The 13,831-nt window shown below is 37.6% G+C and overlaps 1 protein-coding gene across 3 annotated transcripts in view; it reads left to right on the forward strand.

Moving 5' to 3' along the window:
* The window catches only part of SCN2A (sodium voltage-gated channel alpha subunit 2), a 164,915-nt gene that overhangs the window by 131,359 nt on the left and 19,725 nt on the right, over positions 1-13,831 (forward strand). For all 3 annotated transcript variants that reach the window (XM_025404934.1, XM_025404933.1, XM_025404932.1), the window contains exons 18-20: positions 4,685-4,805; positions 6,744-6,898; positions 9,953-10,126. In XM_025404934.1, the coding sequence (XP_025260719.1) occupies positions 4,685-4,805; positions 6,744-6,898; positions 9,953-10,126 (450 nt within the window). The remainder of the gene's footprint in view (positions 1-4,684; positions 4,806-6,743; positions 6,899-9,952; positions 10,127-13,831) is intronic.

Raw genomic sequence — 13,831 nt, forward strand, 5'->3', positions numbered from 1 at the left:
CAAAGGGACATATATAGAACTTTTTAAACTGCGTCTGCTTCTAGCCATATTTTTGTCACTTATTTATGTAGCATTTCACCATGAATTATCCCCAGATTGGAGCATTTACAGGCACTCTTTATTTGAAAATTCTTAAGTGCATGAATTGTAACAATTTCACATAATGATCATCTCACAGTTCTAATTGGTGAATATGTACTACAGTCAGGTTCATCGTAATTATGAACTTAAATGAAGTTGAATTTTTTATATTCCTAATTTGATTAATTTTATTTTATGGGCTTTTACACATTTTCACTGCTTTAGTCAGCATATTTTATAATACTATGATATTTGCCTAGAACGTAATTTTAAGAAAGTCATTTAATTGACGTTATCAAGAAGGGTTTTATAAATCAGAATTTCCTGCCTATGTTTTGGGATCATTGCTTAAAGAAAAATTCTTGTTCATGAAATATTCTAATGTGTATTTAGCTCTCCTCTACATGAAAACATATTAACAATTATGAATATAACTTGAATTAATACTAAAGTTCATGGTTTTAAAACATGGAAATCAACAATATCATAAGCACTATCTTGAACCTACAATATTTGATTACGTATCTAGTCTACTAAATGTTTTAAATTGATAAACATTGGGTTTACTTTTGAATCGTCAAAAAGATTCTTTAGAGAATCATGGCAGAATGGGTTGCAGCAGATCTGGAATCCAACCACTGATTCGGTATAACTTTTGACAAGTTGATAAAACTCACATTTCCATCTCTAAATAATTACTGGATTGGCTGACATTAAGGATCAAAGTGCAGCTTAGATTCTCTGTTATTTGTAAATCAAATACCACAAGCGGAAAAGTATTCAAGTAACATGTGTGACAGATCCCGTGCTGCTCCACTTCAGAGGACGGTGGGGAAGGATGAGATTGCATTCCTTAAAGAGGCTCCATTCATCACTAGCGCTATAGATCCTTGTACACAGAGTGAAAAGAGGGAAAACACTGTCAAAATGATTCGGTAATAGTTTTCCTGACTCCACAGTTAAACTACGGTTCACCTCATACACTCACATTAGGTCTGATTAATTGGCAGACTGGTTTTAAGACAGTACTCCTAGTTCTAAGAGTTGTTCATCATTGCCCATGCAACTCAGAATCTTGAAAGATTTGTGTTACTCTGCAATTAAGAGAGAATATTACGTGTATTCTTTTGAATGTGAAAGTAAATATCAGATAGGAAGTGTTAGTAGTTAGTGGTTGGATAGAAGAGTCCTCGCACTGGTCATTCATTCATTTACCCAACATTTATTAAACACAAACGTTGGTGCTAGGGATACAAGGATGACAAAAATATGATCTTTCCTCCAAAAAATTAAGTCTGATGAGATGCATTTTCTAGAAACACAAAATACTTTTGAATTGAACCTTGGAAAAAGTAAAAACTTGACCTTTCAATAGATAAATATTTGGCTTTAGGAAAAAGGTATCTATTAATTCTACATCAGAACTAAGGTAGTGCACTAAAATGAAAGGGAGCAATGTTAATTCTTCTACTTTTAATGTTATTTAAATAAGCGAAGATACAGGGATGTCTTTTATAATTTGAAATTCCAGAAAAAATGAATAAAAAAGCAATTTTAATAAAAATCTCAACATGCTTCTCATTTTCAGCCAAGTACAGCAAACTCTGTTTGATATTCTCTGATTTTAACCTTGGATCAAACTATTTGGCAAATTGCTAATTTGAACAGGCTGTTGAAAACAGACAGTGTATCTAGCAATTCATTCATTCATTCAATACTTAATGAACAGCATTTTAGCAATTCAAAGTCTGTTCCTTGTATTGAACTATATTGGTGTATTATCCGTACGGCCTAGAGTACATGTATATTATTCTTATTATCCATATTGATGTATTATCCATTGGGCTTAGAGTACATAGCTTCTGCCCCCAAATGTCTTACAAACATGTTAAAGTACCCAGAATCCATTTGTCTGAAAAAATTTGACCCATACATTATCAAGGTTTAAGATGCATGATAAGCCATGAAAAGGTTGGTGAACAGCCTAGGGTGCATATGGTGAGTGAAGATGTATGGAAGAAATTAGGTCTCCAGATTTATTGGGGAGACTTTATGAAAGCAAGGAAGCATGATTGTTGCAAAATAGACAGTGAAGAAAGAAATAGTGTGGTGGCGAAAGTCTTCCCAAAGTCATTTAAAGTATTAGCAACCCAGATACTTGGCAGCAGGGGTGATAATTGATGTTACAGGAATCCTATGTAAACTTTTGCACATTTTACTGAAGATCTTCTATAATAAGGTGTCTGGTGACTTCTCCCAATCACTGTCAAGGGCTAGACTTCATTATGTTACGATGTCTTTCATTCATTTATTCACTCATTCGTTTTTTTAAGCAAAATTTATTAAGACCTGTAACATTACTTAGCACTGATGTAAGCTCTGATATAGTCATCCAGCAATGTCAGCCTGAGCATTTGCAGAACCCTGAATATGGATTCTCATTTTTCCCTTGAGGTCACCCCAAATCTTACCCCGTTCTGTGTTTACAGTGTGGACCTTATTCTTAAAAGGAACATTTTTCGTTTCCTATCGTGGATTGTCTATACTTCCATCAGATGTGACTAAGCTTCAGCTTTTCTGATTACCTGTGTTATTTTCCAACAGGCTGCAAGTGATAAGATCAGTATTATCAGGTCCCTAATAGCATAACAGCTTCGTGTGAATTAGATATATTAAAATGAGAAGATTTTTAAGTCATTTTTTAGTCAATTACATGTATAGAAACATAGTTATACTTATCTCAGAAAGATTCCAATCCAAAGGATAGGAAATTAGAAAAACACGTAATGTTTCATCTGAGAACAAATATATTCAAATTTTAATGACAAAGATATTAGGATTATTTTTCTGGTAATTTGATATACCTGATAAATTAAAATAAGAAATCAACAATCTTCAAGCACCTTATAATATATAATCATTGATTTAACTTTTTTGGACAAATTAAAAAATACTTCTCAAACTAACTCAAAGCAGGCAGAAGTATCTAATATTTATGCTTCTATCATTGGTATTGTTAAATTATGAGAGACAGAAGCATTTTTAATCTCATGTATATCATACATCAATATTTTTAAGTCATCAGCATCACTATGCTAAGGAAATATTTTATATAAAGAAAATTATTTTCATAAAATAAAGAAACCATCTTTCTAGAGAAAATCCACATAATCCTATGCCCAAATATAAATATAACATTTCCAGTACTGACTACAGCATCCATTTTATTCTAGTTTAACATACTTCAGTGTGCATTTTATCATGTGCTTACTTCATCCTTCTTATAAAGTAGCTCTTACCAGCTCAACCATTTCCTAATGTTATGCACTCATGGTAATAACATTGTAACAGGTCCGAGAATGCTGTGGCCCAAACTACTCTGATTCTTGTGTGGCACTCACACCTGGCCCTGCATCATTCCTAGAGCGTTTTAAGACCAGGTTAAACGCTGGGATCCCTTTGTGTATGCTGATCCCAAGAATGGACCGACCTGGCTAAAGTTTATTGCATTTCAAGATATAAAACAACTTCTACTATATTTTTCTTTTGGTAATATTTGATTTATCCTAAAGGAAAACAAAAGAACAACTAAGGCCGGGCGCGGTGGCTCAAGCCTGTAATCCCAGCACTTTGGGAGGCCGAGACGGGCGGATCACGAGGTCAGGAGATCGAGACCATCCTGGCTAACACGGTGAAACCCCGTCTCTATTAAGAAATACAAAAAACTAGCCGGGCGCGGTAGCGGGCGTCTGTAGTCCCAGCTACTCGGGAGGCTGAGGCCGGAGAATGGCGGGAACCCGGGAGGCGGAGCTTGCAGTGAGCTGAGATCCGGCCACTGCACTCCAGCCCGGTCGACAGAGCGAGACTCCGTCTCAAAAAAAAAAAAAAAAAAAAAAAAAAAAGAACAACTAAATATTCATTTCTGCCTGTACTAACAGGGCAGGTAAGAGTGCCAGAGTAACAAGTAGTTTCCAAATGCACAATGAAACACAGGAGTGCATTGGCCAAAGAGAATGCAAAATAACAGCTCTTGCTATATAGCTAACAACGTGCTGCTCTTTTTGGAATTAGAAAATTATAGAATATATTTAATAACAATCTGGTATATGTTTTCATGTCAATGAAAAGTGGATAAATTTAGATGGTTGCTGTTTATGTGCATTTGACCAAATCTTTTCTGAATTTGACATGAAAATACACTTGTGCAGCTTTCATTGGTTGGGTCACAATTTTAGAATAAAACAAACTATTTGCAAACCATTTGCAGCTAATGTACAAAAGCAAGATCACAGATGATTATATGACTCTGGCAGCTTACATAAGCTTTCTGCAGGATTTTCTTTCAGAATCTCTATACATAGGCTCAAACAAAAGTTATTTCAGTTGTTAGCACCATATTTTAAAGAAAAAAAAATACTATGGTGTTGTATCTAATCTTGTGACCCCCGACCTTTACCAAAGCGGATTGGCATTATGTTTAAGTTATTCTTAAATTACAGATCAAGAAAATTCATACAGAAGATGGGGGGGCACACCTAATTAATTTTTACATTTAGATTAAAGAAAATAATTAAATGTGTTTTTTTGTGGGATTGATTTTCAGAAGCTAAATGCAACTAGTTCATCTGAAGGCAGCACAGTTGATATAGGAGCTCCCGCCGAGGGAGAACAACCTGAGGTTGAACCTGAGGAATCCCTTGAACCTGAAGCCTGTTTTACAGAAGGTGAGCAAAACAATAACATATGTGGTCTTGAGTATCCTCTTATCTATCCATTTTTTCCTATTTATTTAAATGTCTGTCTATCTGACTACCATCTATTATCTATCTGTCTATCTATCTATCTATCTATCTATCTAGTAATCATCTGTACCTACCCAACAACTGTTCATTTATTTGTTTTTTTTTTTTTTTTTGCATTTGCCGTTTGAAAAAGAAATGCAGCTTTTTAAAAGGCAAAGTTTAATTTATGTAATTAGATATTTTCATTTTTATGAATCGTTTTTAACTCTAAGAAATATTACTAACTGGCTTTTCTGTGGCCTTCTAAAATATCTTACAGGAGAGAAAGCCAAATCACACACATCTCTCTTTAGTTTTAAAAATTAAATAAATAAGAAAGTGAGAGAGGTAATTTATGATTCACTATTTTGTGATATTATAATGGGTACTAATTGATAAGTGTACATTTAAATTTGTCCTTAAGTAACAGCTCCTGTTTCAGTCAAGGCCAATTTTTTTTTATTATTTCTGAAAAAAGATAGATCATAAAAATGCCAAAATATACTATGAGTCATATGATATGGAGCAACATATCACTGGAGTAATCGCAAAAGGATTTTCTGAAGAAAACTAAAATTATGTTGTTTGAGGTATGGATCAGTTATATATTGTGATAGCAATGCTGTGTATCAAACCATCTAAAACCCTGGGCTTTAAACTGCTTTTCTAGTTTTCACTCCTATTTCCTTCTGTGCAACTCACAGACTTTCTTGTCACTAAGTTTGACTTATATCATTATTTCTCCATTCTTACAGCTTCATTTTATACATATGGCTCTTACATATCCTTCAAGATCCAAATCCATTTCCTCCATAAAGCTCAAAAATTAAAGTTTACCAGAAAACTCTCATAACACTTTGTTTTGTGATAATTATTGCTTTCCATAACTATAGAATTGTAGACAAATTGCCCCAACTTAAAATGTGCATTCTTTAAGGGCAAGGCTATGTTTTACATGTTATAGTAGTATAATTTGTTCTGTGCAATTTTTTGACAATAGTAGATACTCAATAAGTATTTGTTGAAGAGCCTTTGATCCAGCAATCCAGAAATTATGAAAGGTGTTTATTAGATTGTTGTTGATAATGGCCAGATTTAAAGCAAACGAAGTATTCAATAATAGTGGAATTGGGCCGGGCACAGTGGCTCATGCCTGTAATCCCAGCACTTTGGGAGGCCGAGGCAGGTGGATCACTTGAGGTCAGGAGTTCAAGACCAGCCAGGCAAACATGGTGAGACCCCATCTCTACTGGGCGTAATGGTATATGTCTATAATACCAGCTACTCGGGAGGCTGAGGCAGGAGAATCACTTGAACCTGGGAGACGGAGGCTGCAGTGAGTGAGCCAATGTCAGGCCACTGCACTCTAGCCTGGACTCCCTCTCAAAAAAAAAAAAAAAGTGGAATAATTATATTAATTCTAGTAATCATATTTAGAGAAATATTATGAAATCTTTCACAAATTTATTTACTTATAATAAAGATGGGAAATAGTTATACCAATAAGTGAACTAATCAGAATTCAAATATGTAAAAGGTCCATATAGAGTGGAATTACACTCATAGGATAACGACCGGATGGAAATATCAACTTTTGGTAAGTTTATTTTCCTTTTGATTCTTCTATTTTTTATATATTGTGTTTTTACAGTGTAATGTAATCCATTATAGTAGTGCTATCAACATAAAAAAATTTATTAAACAAATGATTAAAAAGCCATATAGATGATTTTAAGATAGCTTCTGTAAGTGGAAGCTATCTTAAAAGTTAATGTTATTTACAATGTATTATCAGGTAATGTTGTAGATGAATCTCCCACAACACAAATATACCTAATCAAAGAGTAATTTGTTTTCTTTGTTTTTTTCCATGTATTTTAGACTGTGTACGGAAGTTCAAGTGTTGTCAGATAAGCATAGAAGAAGGCAAAGGGAAACTCTGGTGGAATTTGAGGAAAACATGCTATAAGATAGTGGAGCACAATTGGTTCGAAACCTTCATTGTCTTCATGATTCTGCTGAGCAGTGGGGCTCTGGTAGGTGATGCACGATCCACTCCTTCATGTTTCACCTGAAATCTTTTCCCTTTCCCTTCAATCAACTCATATTACCCACTTTTAAATTAAGACGTTTGTAAGAATGAGAAGAAATATGTGTGATGTGTTTAGCACAGTATGAGAGGCTCAGTCAATAGCAATTTTTATTACTCTGTCTGGAGTAGCCCTCAGGTGGAACCGAACTCAGATCATTCGGGTTTCTTGTAATGTTTAAAGAAGGATCTTTCTGACTTTTAGTCATCAGAGGCAGTTCTTACTAAGACTGGTTATGTAGACATGATGTAGGATTATCAGCTAAATATCAGACTGAAGCACGGTATTTCCCTGACCCCTTTGCAGGTGAGAACTAGAGTGCATGGGCACCGGTAGGAGCGAACTCCACTCACTCACTGCTCCACCCCTCGCAGGAGGGGGAGCGCAGGTGAGTGGGTGCAGGAGCCAAGGCGAGCGCATTTGGGCACTGGCAAGAGTGAACTCCATACCGGTCCCACGGGAGCATCTAGGGGAGGGTGCCTGGGATCCTTGAAGCCCCAGAGGAAGTGTTACAGTGTCCTTTTAGCTTTGCCATCCATGGATGGCTTAAATGTTAACAGTTCAGTGGAGGGTCAGTGTGACAGCCTTTTGCACCCACACTTGTGGTACCCAAGTTCATGTCTGGGGTCCAGGAGGAACGAAGTTGTACCAACAACTTGAAGATGGTAAATGTGGGGGATTTTATTGCCAGTGAAAGTGGCTCTCAGAGGGAAGGGGAGCTGAAAGGAGACGGAGCCATCCCCAGCCAGACTCCTCCCCGAAGCTATGCTGTCAATCTGTCCCTCTGATGTCAAGCCACTTCTTTCTGATGTCCAACTGTAGTCTCCAATGTCCAGCTGTTTCTCCTGTCTGCCTGCTGAGTTCTGGGGTTCACATAGGCACGGGATGGGGGCAGGGTGCACCATGGGTGGTTTTGGAAAAGGCAACAGTTAAGTGGGAAAACAAGGATGTATATTCTCACTTTGGGCCACAGTTCCAGGCTTGAGGGTGGGGTCCTTGCCAGGTACCTGCTCTCTTCTGCCCAGAATTTCTCTGCCTCCCGTTCCTATCAGAATTGTTTAACATAAACTCCATGCTGCAGGGGACTCCTCTGTCTTTTTCACACTGATTCACTATTGCCAACCACAGTGAATGATAAGAAGTAGACTAACTTAATTACTGACTAGCAGAAAAGTGATGGCATTACAAACTTAAGTCTGATTTCATTCAATGAAATGATCAACTGGAACAAAATATTAATATAATGAAAATGATATGACCTATTTTCTTAATTGGTGATACAAATGTGGCTGCATTCCTTTTACTGTTTCAATTTAATAATTACTAGAGTGTTTGGTGAGTTGATTTCATTAGGAGAATTGCTGCATTGGATCTGGAGGCCTCTAAGCCGAATTCTGATTTGAGTAAGAATTCTGTGTCCTGCCATATACTCAGTTTAAAGAGGATCAGCCATGCTTAATTTTCTTTATTTTTTTTTAAATTTTACTTTTTTATTTTTTAGCCAGAGTCTTGCTGTTGCCCAGGCCGGAGTGCAGTGGTTTGATCTCAACTCACCGCAGCCTCCACCTCTTGGATTCATGCCATTCTTGTGCCTTAACCTCCCAAGTAGCTGGGATTATAGGCGTGAGCCACCACACCTGGCTAATTTTTGTATTTTTAGTAGTAGAGACTGGGTTTTGCCATGTTGGCCGGGGTGGTTTAGAACTCCTGGCCTCAAGAGATCTGCCCGTCTTGGCCTCTTAAAGTGCTGGGACTACAGACGTGAGCCACTGCACCTTGCCAGATGTGCTTTCTTTTTTTTTTTTTTTTTTTTTGAGACGGAGTCTCGCTCTGTCACCCAGGCTGGAGTGCAGTGGCCGGATCTCTGCTCACTGCAAGCTCCGCCTCCCGGGTTTATGCCATTCTCCTGGCTCAGCCTCCCGAGTAGCTGGGACTACAGGCGCTCGCCACCTCGCCCGGCTAGTTTTTTGTACTTTTTAGTAGAGACGGGGTTTCACCGTGTTAGCCAGGATGGTCTCGATCTCCTGACCTCGTGATCCGCCCGTCTCGGCCTCCCAAAGTGCTAGGATTACAGGCTTGAGCCACCGCGCCCGGCCTCAGATGTGCTTTCTAAAGCCAAGTAGAGAGAGAACTATGAAGTCTCATCGGTGACTAGTACCTTTGCTGTAGGAGCTCTTTGTTCTGAGTTACACCCATTCAGTGCTCACCAAATTGCACAATGTGCTGGCACAGTGGCTGGCTCCTCAGGGGTCTACAGCTTCAGTTCTAAGCAAAGCCCAGAAACTTTTCGATCCTTGTATGGAGCTCTGGTTACAAGCCCTGATTCTTGTTATCTAAAAAAGAAAATGTTCCTTTGTCTTTAATCCAGGCTGCCAGATTTTCCTGATAATTTTTCTGATAGGAAGATCAAGTTAGATAAATAGTCCTTTCATTCCAGAAGCCTCAGGATTTCCTGCAAATGAGTTACCCACTCTTTCCCAAGGGCTCTGCAAAATTCTGTCAAAGGGAATTTCCAAACGTACACCCACCCACCCACACACACAGACAGAGAGAGAGGGGAGAGGGAGAGAGAGACAAGAAAGTGAGCAATGACAATCCTTTCCTTTTTCCATCGGCTGAGGGACCTCCCTGCTTTATATCTGTATTACTAGAGGGTGCGTTCCATTGAGTCTGCTCTGAATGAGACCAATCCACTCCCAGGCGTTCCGCTGCCTCCTGATCGAGAGAGAGAAGCAGCTGGCAGTCTCTCAAAAGCTTTAAGCTCTTTGGGGGCACCCTGAGACCAAAATTTAAAAATTACTGAAACCCTGGGTTGACTGAAATGCCCAGTCAGCAGTCATTTATGATCAGATAATGATGAAGTAAAATTCAGCCATGGGAAACATTAAACCTTCCAGCCTTAGGCACCTGATAAAAGCTTGCATCATTTCCTTTTTTAAGAAATCATCAATTAGAGACTGTTTCTGATCATAAAATTTAATAGAATTTTTTGACTTACAGGCCTTTGAAGATATATACATTGAGCAGCGAAAAACCATTAAGACCATGTTAGAATATGCTGACAAGGTTTTCACTTACATATTCATCCTGGAAATGCTGCTAAAGTGGGTTGCATATGGTTTTCAAGTGTATTTTACCAATGCCTGGTGCTGGCTAGACTTCCTGATTGTTGATGTGAGTATGCTGCACTTCGCTGCTTTATTCATTGGCATATATGTATTAGTTCTAGCAATGGTGCCTGACACAGTGTAGGCACTCAGTAACACTGTATCAGCCCAAATATGAATTATGTTTCTCATTTCACAGTGAGAGGATGCCCCAAAACATTTTTACCAATTTAAATACACATACATTCATAGATAAAAGTCAAAGGCCATCATACTGTACTTATTCATTTAATTTCAAATTAATATTTAAAATTTCAAGTGATGCAAAATAAAATATGAATTTAGAAATTTTGCTTTTTGCATGCTCACATTTCACAAAATAACTGTATTTAAATTTTTCACAGGCATCTTTGACATTAGTATCTTTGTCATCACTAGAGCCTATTGAGTTTAGGTCACACAGATGAATCATTAATTACAAAGAAATTGGAAAGTCCAAAAAAGCAAGAGACATTTGATTTGTATGGTATAGAAGCAAATTGGCTATTGACCAAGCAGCCAAAGGTTTTATTAAACTACATTGGTGTTAAAATAAAATAAGATGAAGTACTAAAATATGAGGATTTTTGTATAATTGAATATGAGGTAAATCTACTATTAAATATACTACTACTATTAAACATATAAAGGTTACATGCAGAATTACATTAACAGTCTTTGGCAATAAAGGAAGAACATAAATAATATTTAAAACTACATATGTCTGGACATTACAACAATATAAAATGCACCAAAACTATAACCATTCTTTTATTTGTATAATGGGATTATGCATGATACTATTTCTTTTCTCTATTTTCTGTATGTACCTATCATAGGTTGGCAAATCCATAATAAAAATATCTGAAACTTAATATATCAATGTAAGGATAAAAGTATTAAGTTAACACTACTTGGATATAAGGAAACTCTTAAGAGAAATCTAGTTGTCCCGCAGTTAATGATCATATTACCCAAAGTACTCTGATATTTACCTTTTTAGATTTAAGAAAACTATTATGATAGTATATTAAACTGATCAATACTTTGCTTTAAATCAAATATGCTTATTGCTCATCTATTTCATTATGAAAGATACAAATGTAAATAAGTCATTTTTCTAGTCCTGCAGGAGCTTACAGTTGAAAAGTGAGGACAGATGTGTACACAGTAAGTCGACACCTGTATTAGAAGTGCCACCTCTTTTTCCCCCCCCTCTACCTTCAAAGACGCCCCGATGTTGCCCCAGGCCCTTGTGGCTGGTGCCAGGTTTGAGGGGCACTGAGGGGCCTTCTTGCTGTTGACCCCACAGGCACAGGAAGGAGAGCACAGATTGCAGGGCGCATGTCCTAGTCACGTGATTCTGCACACAGTGACCTGGGGGGCAAGAAGTGCCACCTCTTTACTTGAGGGAGGAGGAAAGGCTTCAAGAGGGAAGTGGAGTGTGAGCTGGAGTTTAAGAGATGTGAATGCCAGCAGGCACAGCTGAGGGAGGTATCGGGAGAACCCGCTCCCCATGTTTAACGTGGTTCTTTTCTATTTCCTAAGTGTCTCGGCTGGGTTGAGAAATAAAGGGAAAGAGCACAAGAGAGAGAAATTTAAAGCTGGGTGTCCGGGGGAGACATCACATGTCGGCAGGATCCGCGATGTTCCCCGAGCCGTAAAACCAGCAAGTTTTTATTAGCGATTTTCAAAAGGGGAGGGAGTGCACGAACAGGGTGTGGGTCACAGAGATCACATACTTCACAAGGTAATAAAATATCACAAAGCAGATGGAGGCAGGGCGACATCACAGGACCACCGGATGAGGCGAAATTAAAATTGCTAATGAAGTTTCCAGCATGCATCCTCGCTGATAACATCTTATCAGGAAACAGGGTTTGAGAGCAGACAACCTGTCTGACCAAAATTTATTAGGCGGGAATTTCCGCATCCTAATATGCCTGGGAGCGCTACAGGAAACCGGGGCTTTTTTCATCCCTTCAGCCTCCACCATAAAAGACTGCGCGCCTTGAGAGGGCCGTTCATAGACCCACCCTCAGGGTGCATTCTCTTTCTCAGGGATATTCCTTGCTGAGAAAAAGAATTCAGCGATATTTCTCCTATTTGCTTCTGAAAGAGGAGAAATATGGCTCTGTTCCGGCTCACCAGCGGTCAGTTCAAAGTGACCTCTCTTGTTCCCTGAACATCGCTGTTAACCTGTTCTTTTTTCAAGATGCCCAGATTTCGTATTGTTCAAACACACATGCTCTACAATTTGTGCAGTTGACACAATCACAGGGTCCTGAGGCGACGTTCATCCTCCTCAGTTTACCAAGAAGATGACAATGACAGGATTAAGAGATTAAAGCAAATACAGGCGTAAGAAATTATAAAAGTATTAATTTGAGGAATTAATAAATGTCCATGAAATCTTCACAATTTCTGTTCTTCTGCCGTGGCTTCAGCCAGTCCCACCGTTCGCGGTCCCTGACTTCCCGCAACAGGGAGGAACATGGATTCCTTAAAACATTGGCGCATGACATGCAGGGCGGGTTCCAGAAACAAGTAGATAGGGTGAGGTAAGCCTTTGTAATGGGATGATGAGGTAAGAAAGATAAGTTAGAGAAGAGTTTGAAGAACCTGAGGTGCCATCCAAGGAAATTTGGATTTATGATTTAATAAAGAGGAAGCTATTGAAGAATTACGTATAGGGAAGTGACAAGACCAACTTGTTCTTTTAGGGAGGGAAGTTAGGTGGAGGTGTGAATGATGGAATAGAAAGGAGATTATTTAGAGATTAAAACACCAATTAGGAGATTGCTGCAATGTCCCAGAAAAAGAAGGCCTATATGTATCTCCTTTTTCACATTTAGCTACACAAGTCACATAAAATTGAATGTTTTACAACCTCTTTTCAGTCAGTAAATACTACCCCATTCAGAATATTTTCCTCTGTCTAACTTTTATCTTTCGTCCTTTAACTTATGCTTATCTCTTTTTGGTTCTGTCTTCAGAGAAGGTAAAGTACTACAGGTCCTCATATCTTAAATACAGAAAAGCTTCACCAGTCATGATAATTCAGTAACTATTTTTCAATTATCTGTTAAGAAGGGACTTACAAAGCCTAAAAGTTTGGATTTTAAGGGAACTATATTAACTATGTAAGACATAATTTTATAGCTCATTGTTTTCTGTATTCAAGAGGCTTCACTTTCAAATTGCACATGCAAACCTGTTTTGAATAAGTTGTTTTTTGTAACAACTTTCAATGTGCTTCACTTATTTTGCTTAAAAAATATATTTTTCAAATATATATTAACGCCATACTCTGCAAAACTATATTGCATATTTATTTTTATTTACCTGCTTTTGAAATTCAGGTGCACTTTAGAACAAAATATCTTTACTTAGCTTATATAATTTTAATAATTTTTCTATATGTTTTCAAAGGAAATTGGACATGTGTATGTTCCCTTGGCCAGTTTTCTTTTCCTTTTTAGCTAAGACTTTATAATTTTTATCAACTACATTGGTCATCTGTATGAATAACTAAAGACAACATTGTTCTTGCAATTTCTAATTTATCATAAAATCTCAACTTTTTTTATTCACTAATTTGGTCTGACCTAATTAATGATATCATGTCCTTCACACTGAAATTTGTAAAAAGTCAAAGCTGCTTTTTAGAGGCCTAGACCTTTTTAAATGTGTTCATGCTCATATTCACCAGTGGTTTGCATAGTTTACTTGT

The sequence above is a fragment of the Theropithecus gelada genome, chromosome 12 (assembly GCF_003255815.1).
Source record: "Theropithecus gelada isolate Dixy chromosome 12, Tgel_1.0, whole genome shotgun sequence".
Classification (NCBI taxonomy): Eukaryota; Metazoa; Chordata; class Mammalia; order Primates; family Cercopithecidae; genus Theropithecus; species Theropithecus gelada.